This window comes from Diprion similis, chromosome 9, assembly GCF_021155765.1.
Source record: "Diprion similis isolate iyDipSimi1 chromosome 9, iyDipSimi1.1, whole genome shotgun sequence".
Classification (NCBI taxonomy): Eukaryota; Metazoa; Arthropoda; class Insecta; order Hymenoptera; family Diprionidae; genus Diprion; species Diprion similis.
In genome coordinates, this window is record NC_060113.1 from 3,040,129 (window position 1) to 3,062,692 (window position 22,564).

Genomic DNA, 22,564 nt, shown 5'->3' on the forward strand with positions numbered 1-22,564 from the left:
TTGATAATTGTGAAGCAATTTGCGGACAGTCGGAAGTGAGATTCTAACTATACAGCCGATTTTTACCTACTAAGGAACAGTTTGTTTCGTTAAAACCTCGAGCGCAACGAGCAATTTATATTCAGGGCAAACCACCGGCTGAGCACATACATATAGAAGGAAATAAAACTAAAAATAAAATAAGAATAAAGCACGAACTACTTTCTCAAGCGACCTGCAAGTCCGCGGCCGCCTTTCCACTTAGGATGGCTATTTCTTCTCGTAATTAGGTTTAAATGAATTTAAGGCCACGTCGTTATTTCCGCCCACGCGTCTCTCGAACAGACTGGCTTGGCCTCTACGTATCCAGCATCAACCCTCGGTTCAACTGTGCGACGAAATTTCATTTACCCTCGTCGTAGATAACGCTCTCGATGCCAAGTTTCAGCATGACACGATTTACTGTCAATATTGTATATGTATAGCCGAGGGTGCGTGTGCGTGTGTGTTTGTGTTTGTGTTTGTGCGCGATTCTAATCACTGTCTATAGCCGTGACCCAATGACTTCCCTCCACGAAATCGGAGATGAGAATTACCGAGATGTAACCGGCAATCCAATTTCGTATAGAATCATAAAAACACGATTTGATATCGATTTGAGGTGGCGTGGAAATTCCGAATTTGAAAAGTCAAGATAGACACGAGTTCTGAATTTATCTGTGGCGGAAGTTAAAGTAAAGGAATCAAATCTTGACGAAATTTAAAAGCAGAGAATGGTCCGGAACCCGAAACTCAAAGTTTCAAAAGTGCGAAAATGAGAAAATTAAAATTCTGGATTGGTGAAATTTCGCCTCTTTGATATTCCTTGTTTTGGATTTTTGATATTTTTACGTTCGTAATCCTGGTCATTCCGATTTTCGATTCTTCTATTTTAATTTTCGGAATTTCACTCCGTCGAAACTCTACGTTTTGGAATTTTTCTCCATCGTAACTTGAATTTTCAAAATTCGAAATCTTTTATTTCGTAACTTTGAGCCGTTAAGGTTCCGACCATTCCCTACTTTTTTTTGTGGTAAAAGTGTGATTTCTTTATTTAAAGTTTCGCCACAAAATAATTCGGAATCAGGCACTTCCGGAAGTTTTCAAATTCGGAACTTTAACACCTCCCCATCGATTTCGGTCAGAGATTTTTAATCCGTCGGTCATTGCCTTCTCTAATATTATAAACAATTCTGTATTTCAAAAAAATAAACAATAACGAAAATACATGATACTGCACCAACAATATAATTTACTTTTTTTGTAGCTTATCCAGGGTGTATATTAGGGTGGTTGTTATTTAGGGTGTTGACGAATTTTTCCCACCTCATCCCCCAAATCAACTTCAAATAATTAGAAAACAATTACCTAATTTTTTCAGATTCTTACCTCAACTCTAAGATAGTCCGCTTTCTGGTCGTAGTTTCTTACGGAAATAATATGGAAAAAAATTTTTTTCGTAAAATATAATTTATTGTCAAAGTAATAATGTTAATAAAAAATTTGTAACCGTGAGATTTTAGTCAGTAATAGTGCTACTGTTTGAGAAAAAATTGATATAATCATCTCACGCAATCTCAACGAATTACACATCCTCGAATCTGTTTTTTCAACCCTTCCTCGATAAGCTCAACCCACCGTACGAGCTTACAAAAAGCTCTGTATCCTGCTGTTAAAACACCGTGCCAAATTTTGTTTTCATCTAATTTTGAGAGAAGAGAGCTGTTTTGTCAGTGGATTCGCAAAGCCGATATTTTTCTACTGTATCCTTAATTCCAGATTCTTCCTTAATGTAAAACACATCGTTTTCCCATTTTCTCTTATCGCGGAAAAATGCATGGCAGAATAAATCTTTATTAGGATCAAAACGAAGCTTCGCGAAAGTATTGCATGCATACGACACGCGTGTATCGATACATATAACGTGGATTTGGGGGACTTGGATGAAAGCCTTTGACACACGGCAGGTCCCATAGATCAACCAGGTGTGTATAGGAGCAGTGTAACGCGGGGAGAATTTTGCGAGCCTCAATTTATCAACGTCGCAGGATCACTGAGGTGGCAAATTTGTTTCGATTTCACGTGAAATTGAATATCCTCGAGTCATCTCAAGGATCGAGGAAGCTTCATGCCTCGGGGTAACCTTAGTGCGGAACGACAGCGTGTAATCTGCGCTTAGAAAACAAAAGAAGAAAATGAGAAACATCATCCCCAGACCATGTATTATTATATTTATAGTCGATTCGCGATTTATATATGAATAGTCGAAGAATTTTTTTTAGCAATTCCAGTGACGTATAAACATTTTATTTGACCAAATAAACAATTTGATTGTGTAATTAAATTTGCTATTCTCGATTTATGTTATCAACCGTATTTTTATTACGTTGTAAACATGTTTGAGGTCGTTTTTTTTTTTTTTTTTTTTTTTTTTTTGCTGCAACTGCTTTCTGTACGTAGAATTAATCGAATTGATGAAAAACAATTTCGTCCAAGTTGACTTCTGTAATTATTAGACAAAATAACTAGAAAAATAATATTTTTCTAATTAAAAAATGATAATTTTCTTGGAGATCGTTGTTTATTGCTTGAAAAATGGTTTCCAATTACGAACTGCTGTTAAATGGCTGATCAATCTTTGAAGAAAAAAAAATGGATCGGTTCCTCAAAACTTTTATCTTTGAAACAATTCGATTGATCTTTGAATCGGCTTACGGTGAACACAATACACATCGTGAAAAATCCCATCGGAAATTGGTATCTGGGTATATGGGTTACATGGCTATAAGTACTTGACCATTCGATTAGTTTATGGTGTAGATCAGTGACCGCTCGTACAATAAACTTCGCTTCCACGTGTATATCTGATTCCGGTGTGACACTAACCTCGACTTGAATATCCGGTGGCTGCTCCAGGAAAATCTCGACACTGTGGAATCGGTTGTATATCCACACCTATAATGTATATGTATGCATAGGTTACCTATATATTTCCGGAGTGAAACTGACGACTCGACTGTATTACGTTGGCACGTACACACATGCAGACGGAATGATGATGCGGAATATCGATATCCTGAAATACCTGTAACGCGGATCCTGCAGTCGGCTATTCCGACCAGATTCACGTCAGCCGTCGCCGATTGATTTTGGACGAAATTAACTCGACTCAATTTCTCACTGCAGGCAGAACCGTCGGTTTCCGGTCACATCCAGCCAACTGTGGATGTGGGATATACGGAAATTCGAAGTGGTTTTAATAATTTCTCGATAATATAATGGATAAAACGCGTGGGCTTTTACTCACACGTATCCGGGATAAGAGAAATTGTTCAACTTCTCCTTCTTGTACTGCAGGTTTTAAGTAGATAAAGAAAAAAAGAAGAATAATACACAATTCGAATTTTGAACTATAAATTCGGATTCGTGATTAACGATTTTAAAGGCCTCGGATTTTATATCACATGAAGATATGACGATTTTTTTTTAATTTTTGAATCACCATAATCGATCCATTATTACAAAAAACCTCCACCCGTTACTTTCTACTAAAATCGGAATATTTTATAGATTTTTTTTTCACCGTATTGAATCCTCATTTTGGATATCGCAGTCTGACTTACAATTAGCTTTTCATTTTCTGGTTGATTAAAATAATGTCATTTTTCCTCTAAAAACAGAGAAACGGTGAAGTTAAAAAGAAAAACAGGGAAAATAACCTCCTCGACTTTCTTTCCCATAAAAATCCCGTTCAAAATTTACCCCCAAACTCGGGAGATATTTTCCTCCTAAAAAGTATCACAGGATAGGCGTCGAGTCCACCCTCATGCTGCCATGCTCATCAAACTCGAGCTGCGACGACGTCGGCGACGAAGATTGATCACCCGCTGTTAGAGAGACGGTTCGTCGTAAGATCGGAGCTTGGCTATAACGGAGGAAACCTGACGTTTGCTCGCTTTTACGTGGCTTGTTTCATCCCCGAAAACCAGAGGCTACAGCAAGCCCGAAGTGCAAGGAGCCAGGAAAAAAGAAGGAAGGCTGAGAATGGGATCAGCAGGATCAAAGGAGTCGAAGGATATGAGAGCAGTGAAGAGAATGGAAAGGGTGGAAATACCAGCTGCCGGATAATCGCTGAGAATTTTTTTTTTTTTTTTTAACCCCTTTGTCACTATACTTAAGTTGTGATCTTTTTTCAATTCCAAATTGCAGTCTTTCCAATTTCTCTCACGCTCGTCGTCAGCCCCAATAATACCTCTCCATAAACGTTCCCTTCTCCCCTTATCTGTCCTCGATAATAATTTTTCGTGATAAAGTACCCGTTTCAATTCTATTCAAATCTTGACCAATTTTTTCTCCCCCTTTTTTTCGAGCCTCGTTGGTTCTCTGTATCATACAAAACTAAATATAGATGTAATTAACATGTTTTTAAAAATTATACTTGCACCAATTTTTAAAACCAGCAACCGGAAAATGTGTCGTATATTTAAAGCCTTTATGGAGGAGCGAAGAGGGATGAAGAGGGTGAATTATTAACTGACTTATTACACCCTTTATTGTGACGGTTATTGTTTCCCTCACGTTTACAGGCCCGTTTTTGTGGTTTCCGAGGTTTCGGTTTATCCCCGCATGTTCTCTTTTTGTTTGGGGTTGGCGATGCTTTATATGGGGTGGATTGCAAAGTTTTCAACACAGCCTTCCGGGCTTCCAGTGTTTCGTCCTCGCGGTAGCCACTTTTCATTATTCAATATCCTTTAATGGTTTACCCTGGAGAAAAAGAGAGGGAGAGGAAAAAAGAGACGCGATACGCCACACCGGCTTCGATTCAATCTCACTTGATATGCTGGCCCAAAATAAGTGATAAATCACGCCTGTCAGACCTCTTACTTCTATATAGATAATAGATTTGTCGATTACTACGATACGGTGTATTATATTTCATGCTAATACACCGTCTGCGATACTCAAACACGACGGCTCTTTCCGCGATATATTATGTTCGGCAAATATATCATGAATACAAAAATGTATCTCAAAGGAGATTTGTTTTTTCTCCGTGAAAAAATTGAGGGATCGAACATTTCACGCGGTATCATATATTGAGCTTTTCTCCGGTCTCAAGACACTTTATAAGTAGAATTCATGTCATATTTATCTTTTACTTGTTGTTAATATCTACAAGATGAAAATCTCGTTTAAAAAATCTTTTTTCCATACATTTTTCTGCTTTGTAAAAAATTTACATTGAAATTACTGAATAAACGCGTTTACAATATTTTTCGATAAAATGTTCACCAAATTTCAATTTCCAGTTGGAGTTTGTGAGTTTGATTTTTATTTTTTTTTTTATCAATTGAAAAACCCAATTTTTGAAAATACTCTAAATTGTGAAAACATTGTTTTGCAAGTATATTCGAATTCTGATTAAGATAAATCGTAGAATTAAAATATTTCGCTGAATCTGGGTTAAATTGTTTTTACGATTGAAGCACTCTTTGAAAACGCGCTAAAACTTTTCCTCTAATTTTTCTTCCAGATTGGAGAAATTGTAGAAAAGAAAATCATTAGAAGTAAGAATATTCACAAATAAATTAAACGAACTGAAACAAAAGTGACTGATACATACTTTTAAGAAGTTTTCGGTCATATACAAATAACTTCGTGACATTTTTCTTCGATTTAAGAAAGCTCTCTTGAAATGGTGCAGAGATCGAGGCAAAGTGAAAAACAAATTCATTCCAAAGCAAACTAGATACGCGTAAGGTAGTAGCAGCAACAGTATAAATGCTGTCGTGGATTCAGATAACGTAGTACAATACAAGCTACGAGAGAAGAACGCAGATACCGCAGAGATAAAGTAAAAGGTGAAAGAAAAAGGTGGGCGAAGAAAGAAGCTGGCAAATCCTCTGCTGAAACGAAAACGTAGATATTTCTTCGCGACTTTTAAGCTTTTCTCCCGTGAATTTATTCCCGCTTTTCTCTGGCCCAAACAATTAATCCGTATATATTCGCAAGTTTATTCTATTGGTTAATCTGATTAGAGAAGCGTTAAATATGTACAAATAATGTTAAATAATATGTCTCGCGAATTTCTATTCATGCGAAATAAAACTCAAATTTCGATGGAAAATAAACAAAAAGTTGCATTATTTTTTTTATTATCCACTCGCCTAGATATATTGATGACATACTTTTTTCGAGAGGAGAAAAGAGTAGAAACAGCAAAAGCGAATAACTCGCCGGTCAATTCAATGCAAGGAAACACTTACAATAGCAACGCGGTGACTGCAAGCTAAGCTTTTTAGATATGGAAAGTTTCCAAGCATTTCTGCAAGCGGTTTAGCAACAAGGCTACTGTCGTGATCGAAAGCAGAAAAGCTCGTCTCTCTCTTATCTCCCCTACTGCTTTCTTTGCGTTTCGTATACCTATCAAATTCCTTTGTCCGGATCAAATACGCCGGTCTAATGTAATGCGGAAGGAGAAGAAAAGGAAGAAGATGAGTAAGGGAAAGCGATGGAGACACAGAACTAAAAAGGTTAAAAGCACGCCGATAAGCTTTGCGGTTTCGACCATACCTTATACCTCACATAACAAATTTATACGATCAGCCACGAGTATAGAGATAAGGTAGTGAAATTCGATTGGAAATACTTTGCGAAATGCCATGGGATTCTCCAAGGATTCTCTCGAACGAGGAAAACAGGATGTATACTATATATTTTGTATTTTATTCCCTTTTACTCGCGTTTTTTCAAACAACAAATGAACCTCGCGATGTAATTCGCGAAGTATTTTCCCATCCGTAAAAATTAAGGAAATTAAAGAGGAAGGATAAAACTAATGTTGAAAAAATCTACACCTTATCGATTTATATGATGATGATACGTGATGTATTCAGTTTGCACAAGGAAAAATTTGTTTTATCATTCGCAATTCGCGAAAAGATCGATGCAACTGTTGCTGGTTTTTAGAATCGGAAGGGAAAAAAAAATGTACGATTTTTTACTGCCTAATTTCATATCATATTAGTGACAAACAAAAGAGGATAAAAAAAAAAAAAAAACGAAAAATCTCTAATCTTGAATTTTATCTCCGCTTCTTTTTTCGCGCAATTAAAGACTTTTGAATTTTATTGTCATCAAATGATTAATTCAAATAATTTGAGAATACGAATCAGTTAATCTGTGACGAATCCCTTGACAATAAATACAGAATTCAGGAACACAATGCGAGCTGATTTTTCAATGAAAATTGAACATGGCAGTCTATTTATCGAAGCAGAGCTCACTACGAAGTCCGGGGGGCTGATTCGAGCTCGTTTCCAAGGTTGTTTCCATGCCGCTTACGAGGGTGCGAGAAATCGGTGGGAGTTCCAATTCGGGGAGAATGTGAAGGTTTCATGTAATACATAAGCTTACACATGTCTCTCCGTGTGAATTTATTTTCACGCGTTTGCAGGCAAAAAATCACCGGAGCGATGATCGGTTCACTGTCGAAACCATCGTCGGAGAATTTAAAATAAAAGTCAATCGATATAATATAATAATACGACTGAATTACGTGAAATATGCGTGGAAATAATAATATAACTACAATTATTTAATAACTTAAAAAGATAATTGTGATTGAGAGTGTACACGAGTACTTAATGGACAAAACTAATAATCGAACTTTGAAAATAAGCTTTAAACGTGAAACGCTGAGAAATGAGTTCGAAAATGAGGCAATTGGAGTTAATCTTCTTACAGAATTTAATTAGTAGCACGAGATAATTCGTTTCAGTTAGAAGTAAGGGAGAAGAAAATTCACGGTTCGAGACTGCGACTTTAAAGTTCTGTCACAGCTTTTGGTACGGATTTGGAATTTCCCAAGTCTCGGTAAATCGAACGAAATGAATTCCTCCGACTATCCCGCATGATCTATTTCATTAATCGTAGATGAAATCTAAATCTTGATCTTCCCAAGGTAGCTTGATGGAATTAAGTTGAAGCAGATACAAGAGCGATGCGCCCAAATTGAGTTCAAGGCGATTAGCTATCCCTCGACAAAATGATTAAGCTCACTTGGGATCTTGATGGAAGTCACGAATCGAGGAATTCGGTTAATTCGATCGAATTCGGTCGTCAACCGAAACAAACTGCCGTTATTTTCATGCCCAATTTTTTTTTATTCTATCCATCCGTTACAGAAAAGATCAAAAAGCGATACGACGCCCTCGGTCATCCCGTGGTCATGGTCAGGCTCGAGAAGGACAGAAGAGGACTCGGCATTTCTCTCGCTGGGCACAAGGATCGCAATCGAATGGCGGTATTCGTCTGCGGACTGAACCCCAAGGGAGTAGCTCACAAAACCGGAGGACTACTCATCGGTGACGAAATCCTGGAGGTTTGTCGGAATTATTTTCTCTGGAATCGACAAAGCTTCGTGAAGCTAATGTAATTATTACTAAAGCTGCTGCAGTCTTAAATTGCGATTTTTGTGAAATTTCATACCAGTGTCAGTCGTCGATATATGCACATTCTATTTTCTCTAGGATAGAACAGTTTCAATTTCAGTTGCAATCTTGACCTTTCTTATCATTTTATTTACTTATTTATTTAATTATTTTTATTTCAAACATTTGAACACAGCTGTTTTTTTTTTTTTAGATGATTGTAATTGTCGGTGATCCTCCTACATCATCTAACCGATATGGACTAACAATGTCTGTTGTTCGTTTTTCAGGTCAACGGCACCGTTCTCCAAGGAAGATGTCATCTCAATGCGTCAGCAATGATCAAAGGAATGGCTGGCCCGTCTTTCAAGGTCATTGTTCTCCGGTAAGAGAGATACATCTTTTCACTCGGTTTTTTTCTTCTCTTTTCTTTCGTACAGCTGCTAGAAATACTCGAAAATGAAAAGAAGCGACGCAGCTTTTCGAAATTCTCAGATTACCTTGTACGTATCAGTATTATTTGGTGTCTTATTTTTAAAATCAAGTATGCATTTATACACATAAATATATATGAGAATCGTTCAGAAAAGAAAAAAAATCTTAATTTAATAATTAAAAATATTAATTGCGGTTAATTGATTGAGTTTTGATGCTCTCGTTTTTAGACTTCCGCCGAACAAAATCGTTCATCTTCAATCCGTGTAATTCACTCGATCCTGAATCTTCAACATCGCAATGAAAAGTGAAAATTATCGAATGAAAATTGCGGTTTCGAGTTTTATTCAGTTACTGTTTACATCATTTTTTATAGCGTAGCGCCTGCGGGACGCAACCCGAGTGACACGCACGTACGCGCAGAACCCAATTTTCGAAGAAACTGTTAGTTTCTTTATTTATTCTTCTTTTTTCGATTCTCGTTTTTTTTTTCGTCTCAGTATTTCCCACTCTCGTCGAACGTTAATTTATAAAAATTCGATTAGCGCCTAAAACGTACAGTAACTGATGAGAAAAAAGAAATCCCGCGACAGTAGATACGAAGGCTCGTGATCAGGCGCGCGACCGTCTCGTCGGTAAAACAGAACGCGACGTATATTCTCAATCGCTCGTTTTACTTTATTTCTCTACTTTTCGTCGGTTTCTTACTTCCTTTTCGTTTCTTCGCTCTACCGAAGCAATTACCCGTCAACGTTGATCACATCATAATGTAATATAAAAATTTTCCACCGTCAGGTACGTAATTCGTTACATACAAAAGAGGTAAACGATTTATTTTGTCGGTGAAATTTTGCCGCGAAAATTGCAATAGTAGAAAGAAAGAAAAAAAAAAAAAAAAAACACTTTACTGTATATTAAATTATCAGACCTATTGTGCTCTGTGATTAATTTATCCACCTTGCAAAATAAATAAATAAAAATTCAAAATAACGCCGCGATCAAACCTTTCACATTTTTCACCTGCTGTACAACGCAAACTACAGTAATTTGATAAAAACATTATTTCTACGGCACGTGGCACGTGCATGCTGGTATAACATCAAAAGTTCGCGACAAACGATTTTTTTTTCACTTTGGACAGAATAATTATTTTATTATTTTCGAAACGGTCGTTTGTCTTTAAACGAATTAAAATACAAAGGACAAATATATATGCCCATGCAATATATCGGCGTCTATATTATACATATAGTCTACGTAAGTTATTAACTAGAATGTGCAGGAAACAAAGAGACTCCGCGAGACTTCGTGATCGTTGACATCATGTGATATAATTGTACCAATTATTTTCCGTGTCTTTATACCTTGTTTGTAATATACTACCTAATTATACATTTACACCTGACCAATAATTATGTCCCTTGTTAATAGCGCAGTTTCGTTGCAAAAAAACATTGTTTTGCTTTTGATTTGCGCACAAAGTTTAGTTGGTTGGTAAAGTATCTATAAAAAGAATTTTGTTAGAATCATTGTTTCAAACAATAGAAGGAAAAATATTCCCCAATTACTTGTCGCACTAGTATTGTTTTAAAAAAAAAATTATTTGCATACCTGTCACTGATTTTCATGCTGTGATCAACCGACGGAAGTTTCTCCTTAGACATTAATTGAGGAAATTGATAGTGGCAGAGCAATGAAAATTTTATGCAAATTCTTTTCGCGGAATCTCGGTGTGCCGGAAAAAAATTAAGGATAATAACGTCGATCCCCTTTTAAGGCGACGTTAGAGTGAGAATCCTTGAAAAATATAATCTATAAGTATATACGTATTGACGTTCCCTCATGTATTCGTATTAAACTATTCGAAAATAGAAATCAAACCATTCGTAACGGCAAGTGTTATATAATAATGTAATTTATTTTTCTATTCTCCTTTTTTTCTTTCACATCCTGGTCTTCGTGGAATCACGTAACTACAGGTAATTGGTGGTGAAAAAAAGAGAAAGAAAAAATTGTATTGAAAAATTATGAGAGTAATAATAATTAATGAAGGTGGCGACAGATGCGCGAGGCTCGCTATATATGCGTATAATATACACCTGGATATAAAGGGGGGATGGAGGAGGAAAAATATGAAGATATTTTAAGGTGCGTTCACAGTCGGGAATATAATGCGCGTGCGCTCAATCCACGTGCGGAACAGTTGCGTTGACGCTTTTCTTTGCCAGTAAACAGAACCTCGGCAGGTCGCGAACGCCGACGCATGTAAAATACGGTGTGTAAAGAACAGGCCGATAATTGAGCGGAATTTTAATTACGAAGTGATCGAATTTCAGTGAATATAGTGAACCTGGATACAATAATAAATTGTGATGATTGGGTGGTGAAGAGAGTAATTTTTTTATTCGTTGTTTAAAAAACAATTTGTATGATGAGATTATCGAGGATAAAAACGCTCCGCTAATCGCATAAATTTTCCATCCGTAAGGTTGAAAGTGTCTCTGCGTATACGAGAACGATTTTGTGAAAAGTTTTAATCTTTGAATATAGGCTGGAGTAAAATATAGATTAAAAACGAGAATGAAAAATGTGATTTGCGAATATTTAACACTCTGGAAATGAAATAGTGAATATAATAATCAGTTAATTTTAAAGCTTTGCCAAAATCGAAGGAACGAAAGAGGACGCAGTTTCAACAGAAGTGATGCGCGGAAATTAAACCGGAATTTTCAACAATCCACGGACAATCGGATAAAAATTTTAATGCCTCGGCTGGCCTTTCGTTGTTCGAAACGTATAGGAAATTATTTTATAGATAGAAACAGTAGCAACGTTTTATTCTTCATCGGCTCGATTTGTACAAGAGGTGCAAAGTGAAGGTGTGACCTAGTCTTTTTGTTGCGCTGCGTCAGTGCAACACTCACTCGTCTTAACAATGCAGTCTTAAAAAATGAGGAGCAAACAATTCGAGAAATTAGTTGCAGCTTGTCGTCAAGAAGATCCGTCAACGTTATATAATTATTTGAATTATTTTACACCTAATGGATTTTCGAGATCCGGGAACTGCTGAAACGCCTCGAATATATAGCGGCTGGTGCAGGGAAACGAAGACTAATTGTGCAGCCAGAGCGGTAGTTAAAACGCGAGGCGGAAATCCGGTGGAATTATAATCGCCTCTGCAGAAGCTCGAGGGCACCTGCAAAAGCTGTGATATTAAAAAATCATGCCGGGAAATGCGGTTTGCCGCAAGCTCCGCGCCTTCGTCGGCTCCACTGACATCCATTCCTTCAACTACCGGCGATTTCATCCCATCCACTGTGCAAATGGATCTAATTGTTAAAAAATACGCGGACTTCCGGTCTCGGAGGGTATTGGACTTGGGCCTCATCATCCTCGAAACAAAAAGGGCAGAACTCTACGTGATGCCCCGAATTTAACTATAAAATGCAGCTCAACTGTGCGCAGTTTAAGTTCCACCTTCCGGAATGCTTTAGTTTCGTGTAGGTTGAAGCTGCTGTTAATTGTCCATATATTATACACCATATAATATCCTTTTTCATTCCTAATTGCACACGTCGCCTTACTTCAGTCGCAATTCATATACAGAACAACTCAGTTCAATCCCATATCCGCTGATGAAGAAGTCTCCGTCTTTATTATTCTTTCTTATTATCTCTAATTCCGTTCGTCCCGTTTTTTGCTTCCGATCATATCATGTAATCATCCGCTGCGCCATATATACGAAGCAATCGCATGAAAACGAGGTGCCGGTTATTTATCTTTTTTACCTTCTCTCTCTCTCTTTTTCTCTCTCCCCTCTTTCTCTGCTTCCAATTACTTAGTTGGATATGTTTACGCGAGGTGATTATTATCATCGTCGAACACGTGTGTAGGTTTTACACGGATCTCGTGTATATATGGTGGAAAAGTATCATTGCAGATTGGATATTACATGTGTACCTACGCCGGTATAATTACTCAGGAATAATTGTATACACAAGTACCTCTGTAATCGTATAACGCTACACAGCTTCTACAAGTACCAACGACGAATACTCAACGAATCGATCTTCCTGACAAATTTTCCTCATACATCTTTTCATCAACTCTCCACGATATTTTATTATACGTGATAAACAATTTTCATTTCTGCTTTGATCAGATTTCATTAATTCTTTAAAGATCCTTTGCGGAACGAAATGTCCGATATAGGTATGTGAGAGAAAAATTTTATGGAAATTCTTTTCACAGTTCGTTAATTCTTCGTTGCTACACGTACGATATTGTTGTTAACAAATCCGTAACATAATAGAAAATTAATCCTGATTCTAATCAATGTTACAGGAGATCGTCTGCGGTGAACGACCTCGCAGTTAAACCGATCGTTCAATTTCCACCAACCCTCGACGAAGACGTAAGTAAAATACACCTTATAAATTTTCTTTCCGACCTTCTGTTTCATCTCATTCATTCGCTTTACCGCAACGTAATCAACAGACGGTAAACGCTGAACAAAAACGAGCCGAAAGTAATCAAAAACTGTTAAGACAATTATCACCAGGATCAAATTCGTCGCTCTAATCTTATCACTTATTGATCAAGCTGCGATGTTCAAAAATGATGGAAAATGAAAATAAAAAAAAAATCTAGAAAGAGAGAGAACGAAGATTATTATACTTACATGTAATTTTTCACACACATTTCACGAACAGTGAAATATCAGTCGATAACGAGTCAATCAATTTGTATGTCGCAAAATAGAACGATATATTAATTTTTCTCAATTTATAAATAAAAGAAAAACCAAAAAAACAAAAAGAATATACACATATAATTCAATTAGATCATGTATAATTCGTAAACAGATGCATAATTTGCGTGTAATTTGGATGAACTTTTTTTTTTTTTGTCGCCACCTCGTTTATCTCCTCTCTAATTTTATTTCCATTTCCATTCAACGCCATGTGTATAATGTGTGTATACAATTCGGCACGCAAGTCGCCACGGAACAATAATTGCGATACCGTGTAAAGTTAATTGCTATTCGCGTCTGTGGGTACATAACGCGCGATGACTATAAGTACATAAAATGGTATCGAGTTGTGTAATCGAGTCTCTTTCGCGGTCGTTCAATTCTCGTATTCTATTATCAACGATCTACATACGTGTTCATTGTTGTAAATGTATATTGATTAGGGCGCAGGCTAAATATGTTTAACAAACAAAAATACGAGAATTTAGTCTTCTCCGTTCCATATATATTATGCATAATTAATGAGGCGTCGACACGTCTTGTGGAAAGTGTCAATTAAACAAAATGTCACTCAAATGTCTGCGAAATTGAATTTCTATAATAATTTTTTTTTTTTTTTTTTTTTTTATAGGATTATTTTACACAACGGTGTGTATGAATGAATCTTTCCGGCAAGATTATTTTATTTTACTTAAATCAATTCAATCGCTAATTTCGTCAGTTTATCGTCAAAGCGATATTATTATTTATCGCGATACGTGATACGCTTGATTTAATTTCGATTCAAAGTTTTCAAATCAAATCACTCTTCGCATTCGTTAGAATTGACGCATGAGTTTACAGAGAGAAAAAGTACGTCTCTAAAAAACTCTTTCAAACCTATAACGCATCTCTACGTGACGTATTAAACATTTTATAATAATGATACTGGATGATAATGAATATTGTTTACGACGAAGTAAACAAAAGACAAAACAACGAATATAAAAATCTAAAAACAAAAAAAAAAAACAAAACAAAAAAACTTTTAAATAAAAGAAAAAAAAATAAAAAGGAAGAAAATCTAAAAAAACTTGGACAATCCGAGTTTAACAACTAATCATAACGGATTTATACTCTTGATATGGACACCTATATATGTTTGCTCCGTTACCCGGATTGTGTGCACGGCGGACAAAGTTTCTGAGCGTTGTTTGCTCAACGATAACCTATTTGAACGTGGCAGCGCCGGGTTGTGTCGTTCAATAAACGTATATATATATATTAAATATATATCTATATACATATATATATATATATATATATACACACACGTCCGTGCATAGTACATGGAGGAACACACTCGGCGCCATGTGCATCACTTACATCGTGCCATCGCATTACACAGATGCAAATGGCACTTACCAAGCGGACGATGGAGACCCGGTGATAATGGCCTTATATGTATAGAGCTGGTCCGTCATCCTGTCCTCCACTTGGTCGATGATCGAGAGAAATTTCTAGTTGCTGTCTTATCAGGCGGTCCTTAATTATTTACATCCTATTTACCATTACCCATTAATGCAGTTTCGAAAATGGAACGGAATGGATGTATTAAATTTTTTTCTAGCTGTGTAAACGGAAACTTGTCTAATACAGTGTTACTTTATTTTGTGTGAACTGTGAATTGAATTGACTGAAAAGACGCTGGTAACTATAGAGAAACCGATTCAACCTTGTAATAAGACTACAAATTCGGGGTTACAACTGTAATTACGATGAATAATTACAATTAGTTGTACAAAATTTGTCTGTTCTTGTAAGGTGACGATATTTAAAGCGTTTTTTGTAACTATACTCATTTTACTAGAATTTTTTTTAACAGTTGTAACAAACGAAATTCTCTTGTTAAGATTTTCAGTTTCTTTTGTACACAAACTTTGGCTGTATAATCGGTATAAAGACAGTTAAATAACACCGAGGTACGCGTCATCGTGTCTATATGCAAATTTTTCACACTCATTTACAGCCGAATGAAGTTGTCTTTTCGCGAAGAAACTTTCGGACGTCTTGTGTTTCTTTTCTGCTCATCGTTGTTATGATTTTATTACTGAGAGAATGGATCGAGAAATGGATTAAATCGACTTGTTATACATCCATTATTCGCAAAGAAATTCACTCTTGGCTGTCTCTCATTTAGCGATACGGAAAATATGGAAATCGACATTATCGCGAAGCTTCGAGAGCTTCGTCGAACCGTCAAGAACCAAATTAACTGTATAAAAATTTCTCCGAACTCGTTGCGAATTTTCCACCCGATTTTTTTACTCAAACTTGTTCGCGATATTCAATTAAACGGTCTGAGAATATCTCGTATTTTTTTTTCATTCTGCACGTAGACAAATGCAATTGCAGTTAATATTGAAATCAGGTAAAGTGTCGAATTTTGCCAAATTTCGCCTTTCGTTAATCTGGCGAATGCTTCCGTCAGCTAGAATGTTACCGAAGGAATTATCCCGCAATAACCGGGGAACAAAAGGGAGATTAAACTGCGAGCGGCAATCGCTGCTTCTTGTTTGCATAGGTCAGATTGTTCGCCGCAAGTTAGATAACTAATTCCGGTTCAACAAAAATCTTTTAATCAATTCAGGGGTCGATGGGATCGCTTGTGATGACTAGTTGCTCATCGTTCACACACGTAATATACATATATGTTATACACTGAATTTCGACGTTGATAAAATCCTCCCTCGTATTTTCTTATACCTTGCAGTTCTAGTTCTACGGATTAGTGCACAAACTGATCAATCAATGCCCGAGCTTTTAGATTTGTACAGAAATTTATTCTAATTATAAATATTTATTTTTTGCTTCCAGGACCCGAACAGATTCAGCCAGTACAAGGGAGTCAGAACCGTGGCGATAAAAAAGGTGAGCGTAATAAAAATCGCAAAACAGTTGAGAATTGTGAGCTGCTTAATTACTTTCGGATATTGTTGAATTATCATATTTTTGCAATTTTTTCTCAGCGTTCGATACAATCAAAATGGTTTTGTGTCATGATATTTGCGATCGTTGATATTTCTTCACAACAAAAGCACAACGCTTATAGTAATGTAGAACGATAACGTAGACATTTTTTTTAAAGATTCTTATCCTCTCGCATTAATGAGTACAATTGAAACGCCTTAATTTATTCTTATTCCTTCTTTAATTCATTCGCTCTGATCCAGGATATTTATATTATTAAACAACGGAGAAACAAAATCTCCAGGGAATCGGAAAGAAGAGAATAATTATTTGAAATTTTTTTTTTTTTTTTTTTTTTTTTTTCTCTTCTTACAATGAGAAATTATGCATGACAAGTAAAGGTCAGGAATAATTTAACCCGTGTCTGTCTATCCTCGAAATGTGTAACGTCATGTATGGGCTTGACGGCGGTATCTTTGATGCTGCGAAAAGCTGAGAATATGCGCTGAAAATACGGCTTTTATATGTACATGAAAGGCGTGTTTCACCCGAAGGACTGAAAGCATCTTCATACGTGTAAAAGCTTTAGAATATTGCGTTTCGCGCTTGCATTTGCGTCTAACGTAAACTGCAGGGATGCTTTTCAGATGCATTAAAATGGAACGCATCCGTTTCGAAGTACACCTACAGTAGGAATAAAAAAAAGTCCTTGTCATCTGAGGGTGAAATCAGTAAGGTTGTTAAGTTTTATTTGAAATAGGAAAAACAACGATGAAAAGCCGGTATTTTGCAACTTTGAGATTTTCTGAAATTCAGTTAACTGTATACAACACGTATATAAATACAACATTAGAAATGATTTTTTTCGGTAATAAGTTTACTTTTTTTCATCGTGAGAACAAATTGTCTCGAACTGACTTTTTTATACGTTATATTTTTCCTCAATTTGAATTGAATTTTAACCAAATATAAAGTTATTAAACTGAACGATTTAGCTTTTAGTAACTAACTAGAACTGAGAAAATGTCAGGAAAAATCTGGAAATGTAATAGAATTTTTTTTCCAAAAATTTTGTGGCCACCCTGATTAAACGAGAAGATTTTTTCGCGCAAAAACCTTTCGTTATCACGGATAAAAAAATGAATCGTGCATTCGGTTATCGTATCGCGAATTTATTATTACACAACGTACAGTAGTTTTTCCCCTTTGCAGTATGAGTTTGCAAAGCTCCGACGATGCCGCAGTCGCCTCTCTGTTTATCCTCGTCTTGATAAGCTTTCACGCACACCGCGATGATAATTAATCCAAGAAATTCTAACAAGCCCAACGTTGCCGGCAAACTCTTGACAGAACGCGTTATAATCGCTTGCTCTCGCATCAGCTTCCGGTAATCGAATCGGCCGAGTCTCCATCCGGGTCGAAATTTGAAAACATTAATCCTCTTCCTTTTTTCTTTCCTCTTCTTTTTTTTTTACAACGCTAGGCTGTCAATCGAATTTAGAGTGAAACTAATCGCGTGCTAAGATTTAATGTTTGCTTATCCTGGACCGAAAGTGGTTATGCATATATGAATATATGTATATATAACGGCACGATAATACGTCACCGCATGCTGAGCTAATTCAGCCATGACCCGATCTCCAGATTCACTTTTTCCTCGGTATGTATATACAGTGCAACGTCACTTGTATTCGAACGGCATAAAGTACCGAGATATCATTGCCGCATGTCGTAACGGTTATAATTACATTAATATCAATAATTTATTCATTCTCTTCGATATATTGTTGCATTTAATTAATGCGTATTTGCCTCGATGGTTCGTTGTATTCGTCGCGAAAATTTAAAACTACTTTTCTACTACCTTGAAGATGGTTAAAACCTTTATTGCACCTCGGTTATCTGTTGCAGGGTCAGTATGGCCTGGGAATCATGATAATCGAAGGAAAACACGCCGAAGTTGGCCAAGGAATTTTCGTGTCGGATATACAGGAAGGAAGTGCAGCGGAACAGGTATAAATGGATCTCACAGATTTTTTTCACCATTATGATTATATTATTAACGTCAATTTCGTATAATAATTACTCATCGATCCTGCATCGTTGTTTTTGCCAACCAACCAAATGGTTAATTATCCATTTTCAATTATTGATTACCCAAGAAAATTTTAACTATCCTAAAAATGATTAATAACTACAAAAGGAAAATGGTAATTACATTCAATTTATTATACTTTTTTAATAATTACATATTACAAATTGTAATTTTACTCAAAATAATTAATAATTACGAAGAAAAATTGCAATTATGCTCGCAACAATTAATAATTACGAAGTAATTACTGTGTAATTATTCATTGTTTTGAGTAGAATTACAATTTTCCTTTGTAATCATTAATTATTTTTAGTATAATTACAATTTTCTTTTGTATTTACTAATTATTTCGATTATCATTACAATATTCTGTTATAATTATTGAATAATTTCAGTGTAGTCACAATTTTTCCAAACAATCATTAATCACTCTGGTAATGTGATTACAAATTCAATTAATTATTTGCAACGCTGTTTGTGTCTATAATAATTATTCTTTTTTCTTTCCCTTATTTTCACACGAAAAGGCCGGACTTCAAGTGGGCGACATGATTCTTGCTGTGAACCTGGACTCGTTGCTTGGATCAAGTTACGACGAGGTAAGTTTCAGGAACTTGACAAAGTCTCGAGTGAATTTTTAATCAATCTATCTATCGTCGTGAAAAACGAATCCTACAAGCTTCTGAGGGTTTTATACGTAATGAAAATCGACAGGCGACCGGTCTCCTCAAGAAGACGGAAGGCGTCGTCACGCTGACGGTCTGCAACCCTAACCAAAGTAAACTCGCCAAGGAAGAGGAGGAAAGAGCCAAGGGTGGGGACTCGGCGTCGCCTAACGGAATCGACTCGTCGAAACCAGGTGAGTGGATTCGTTAATGTATATTTTCTCTGAAAACGCATCGAAAAAGTACGACCGTCTCGACGTCCCGCACGAGATAAATTAGAAAGAGAGAGAGAGAGTATAGAAAGAATGAATAAAATTTTGAAGAAAGTAGAAAATTTTACGCTTCAATTCCCACCTCTGTTGATCGTTAACTTTTATTTTACTACACGTCTCATCTATTTTATTCCGAACCATTCGAGGAGGCAGTTAGCCAGATAACGATTTTGTGCAGGTGTCGCGAAACGCGAATTTGCAATTACTCTTTCACCTACTTGGCCACTCGTCGCTTTGCCGATATATTTTTTCGTTGTGGTGCTGATTATACACTGTTCTGAAAAAAAAAATCCTTCTTCTCATTATTATGCATAATTATCATAAATTTGTTGCTCCTGAAAGTTTTTTTTTCGTAAGAAAGTGAAAAGACTTGAAGCAATTTTAGGTCGAAGGCTTTATTATTTATAGTTTCAATGACATTTTAAAATTTTTTTCATCGAAATTAATAACAAACTGGCGGCATGGCGCATATCGTTTTCTACTTGTATGCGTAATGCCGCCATTTTGTCCGTAATTTGAATGAAAATTTTTGAAAATGTTTCCAAAACTATGAACAATAAAGCCTTCCAACTCAAGTTGCTTTAAACCTTTTCATTTTCTTAAAAAAAAAAAAAATCTCCTAAAAATGACAAATTCTAAGTTTTGAGCAGTAAAAAAAAAATCATATCTCTGGTATTTTTCAATTTCAATATTTCTTATTATTGTATTTTCAAACAGGTCATTGTAGCTTACAGTTGCAATAATTTAATAACCGCTCAGTGTCCTTACCTTAATATTATCCTCCAGACAAGGAGCCGGAAAAGCCTAAAGAGCCCGAACCCCCGAAGGATCCGAAGGACTGCGAAATCTCCGTGGGCAGAGAAACAACGATCGAATTCACGAAGGATAAGGACAAGGCAATCGGCCTTAGCATAGCGGGTGGCTCGAGTACGCCTCTGGTGAGATTTGCAAATTTAAATCCTTCGTCCTTATACGTGGAATGAATTATATCTCGAAATGAAAGTATCTTGATGAATTCTTCTCGATGAATTATTCACCAACCCGGCTTGTTTAGCAACAATTTACCCGTAATTACTACCGCATTGCGCAGGAACCTTATCGAGCTTTAATCGATACTATTCTTTTCCAATCTCCTTAGGGTGGCATCGTGATCCTTGAGGTATTCCCAGAGGGTGCCGCTGGCAAGGATGGCCGATTAAAACCCGGCGATCAGATTGTCGAGATGTGTCACGAAAGTTTCAAGGCGATAGAATACGCCAAGGCTCATGAAGCCATTCTAAAAGCCAGCGGGCAGGTGAGTGATTTTTATTTTTACTTTCATTTCTAGTAATTTATACGTTTAGAAAAAATATTTTTACTACCTCGAAAAATATTTACAATCACAATAATTTGCGTAGTTTGTGCGTAAATTATTTTATTCCGTGGTTGTTTATTGAGATCCATGTATGTTCAACGGATGAAAAATAAAGACTGACTTATCAATTGTCAAATATCAGAGACAACGAATTCTAGAGAATTGATCTATTCTTGCGGGACTTGAGTTCATCGGATAGAATCCTTGAAATCCTTGAAGGCCATGAAATTGACTCGCTGAACTTTTACAGATACACATGATAGTGTTGCGAGAGGAGAAAGCCCCCGACGAATTCGACGTCGAACTTCCAAAGAAGTCTGGAAAAGGAGTCGGCCTCTGCTTGACGGGCTTTAAGAGTGGCAAAGGCGCCTTCGTGTCAGACATGGTGAGAATTTGAATCGAGCCCTTCTCAAATCGTCCATGCATTTTAAATTCAACAGAACCAACAACGAACCTCAGCTCGAACTTCGGAGGAGAAACTCTTGAAAACAAGTTTGAATTTTTACACCGAGTAATTATTCAATAAAAATCAACTTTTTCCATCGCATTAAACCATCTATTATTGCATATTCTGGACTTTAATTGAGTGAAAAAAATTTAGTGTACTGAAAAAACGGGATTCACTTGTTATTCACGATTATAACCACATTTTATCACAATAGCAACACTTTAAGAAATGATTTTTTTTTTAACAGTATCTTTTGGTAAAAAAAGAGAGAAAAACTATGAAATGCTTTCTTGTAGTTGCCCGGCGGAAGCGCCCTGGAGTCGGGAAAAATAGCAAAAGGTGATCGGGTGGTGTCAGTCAACGGACAAGACGTTCGCGAAGCCCCCGTCGAGGATATCGCTCTCCATGTAAAAGTGGCGAACCCGGTGCAGCTCAAGTTGGCCAGGTACAAGCCCGTCAAGCAATGACAGGTACGGTATTTTCAATTTTGGGCAAAGAGAAATAGGTCAGTCGCTATGTAAAAAACAAGAAACCAAAAAAGAAAACACATGAATTTGCAATTAGTAAATACCACAATTTTTTTTTTAATCATCTCGATAGTTCAAATCCAGAATTTGGACCAAATTCTGCGATAACTTCGGCCGCCATATTGAATTTATTATTATTATTAATCAAGTCTGTAAAATATTGATCGTGAATTAAAAATTTTTTAAAAAAAGCTACCGCAGAATTTGATCGAGATTGTGGATTTAGAGTAGCAATGATTCCCCAACGGTTGGAAAAAAGGATATTTATGCTCCTCGTTTCAGGGTTCTGCTGGCGGAACCCATCAGAGTCATCATCAGTATCTCATCCCAAGAATCGCGGCTGATTGTCGTCAACGGGGATCCTAGTGTGATATATATAAAAACTATTATATAGTTATTATTACGGTTAATATAATTTACATAGGTATGTATGATAAAATATATAATAATTACATCGTAAGAATTTAAAAAAGTTTCAAACAAAAGAAGAAAAATGTTGTTGCGCGGCGTATACACTTATATGTATATATGTATTTTGTATATGTATATCCATATGTGTACCAAAAATATCAATTAACGTTAAAAAAAAGAAATTTACACTGTACCGTGTATTAAT

The 22,564-nt window shown here is 36.3% G+C and overlaps 1 protein-coding gene across 4 annotated transcripts in view; it reads left to right on the plus strand.

Moving 5' to 3' along the window:
* Positions 1–22,438, plus strand: part of LOC124410699 — a 161,426-nt gene extending 138,988 nt beyond the window's left edge. For all 4 annotated transcript variants that reach the window (XM_046889280.1, XM_046889279.1, XM_046889282.1 and 1 more), the window contains 12 exons: positions 8,205–8,401; positions 8,741–8,835; positions 13,230–13,299; positions 16,495–16,548; positions 18,499–18,600; positions 19,210–19,281; positions 19,397–19,541; positions 20,406–20,557; positions 20,758–20,913; positions 21,224–21,358; positions 21,718–21,891; positions 22,231–22,438. In XM_046889280.1, the coding sequence (XP_046745236.1) occupies positions 8,205–8,401; positions 8,741–8,835; positions 13,230–13,299; positions 16,495–16,548; positions 18,499–18,600; positions 19,210–19,281; positions 19,397–19,541; positions 20,406–20,557; positions 20,758–20,913; positions 21,224–21,358; positions 21,718–21,888 (1,349 nt within the window). In that variant the 3' untranslated portion in view covers positions 21,889–21,891; positions 22,231–22,438. The remainder of the gene's footprint in view (positions 1–8,204; positions 8,402–8,740; positions 8,836–13,229; positions 13,300–16,494; positions 16,549–18,498; positions 18,601–19,209; positions 19,282–19,396; positions 19,542–20,405; positions 20,558–20,757; positions 20,914–21,223; positions 21,359–21,717; positions 21,892–22,230) is intronic.
* The last annotated feature ends 126 nt before the right edge of the window (positions 22,439–22,564 follow it).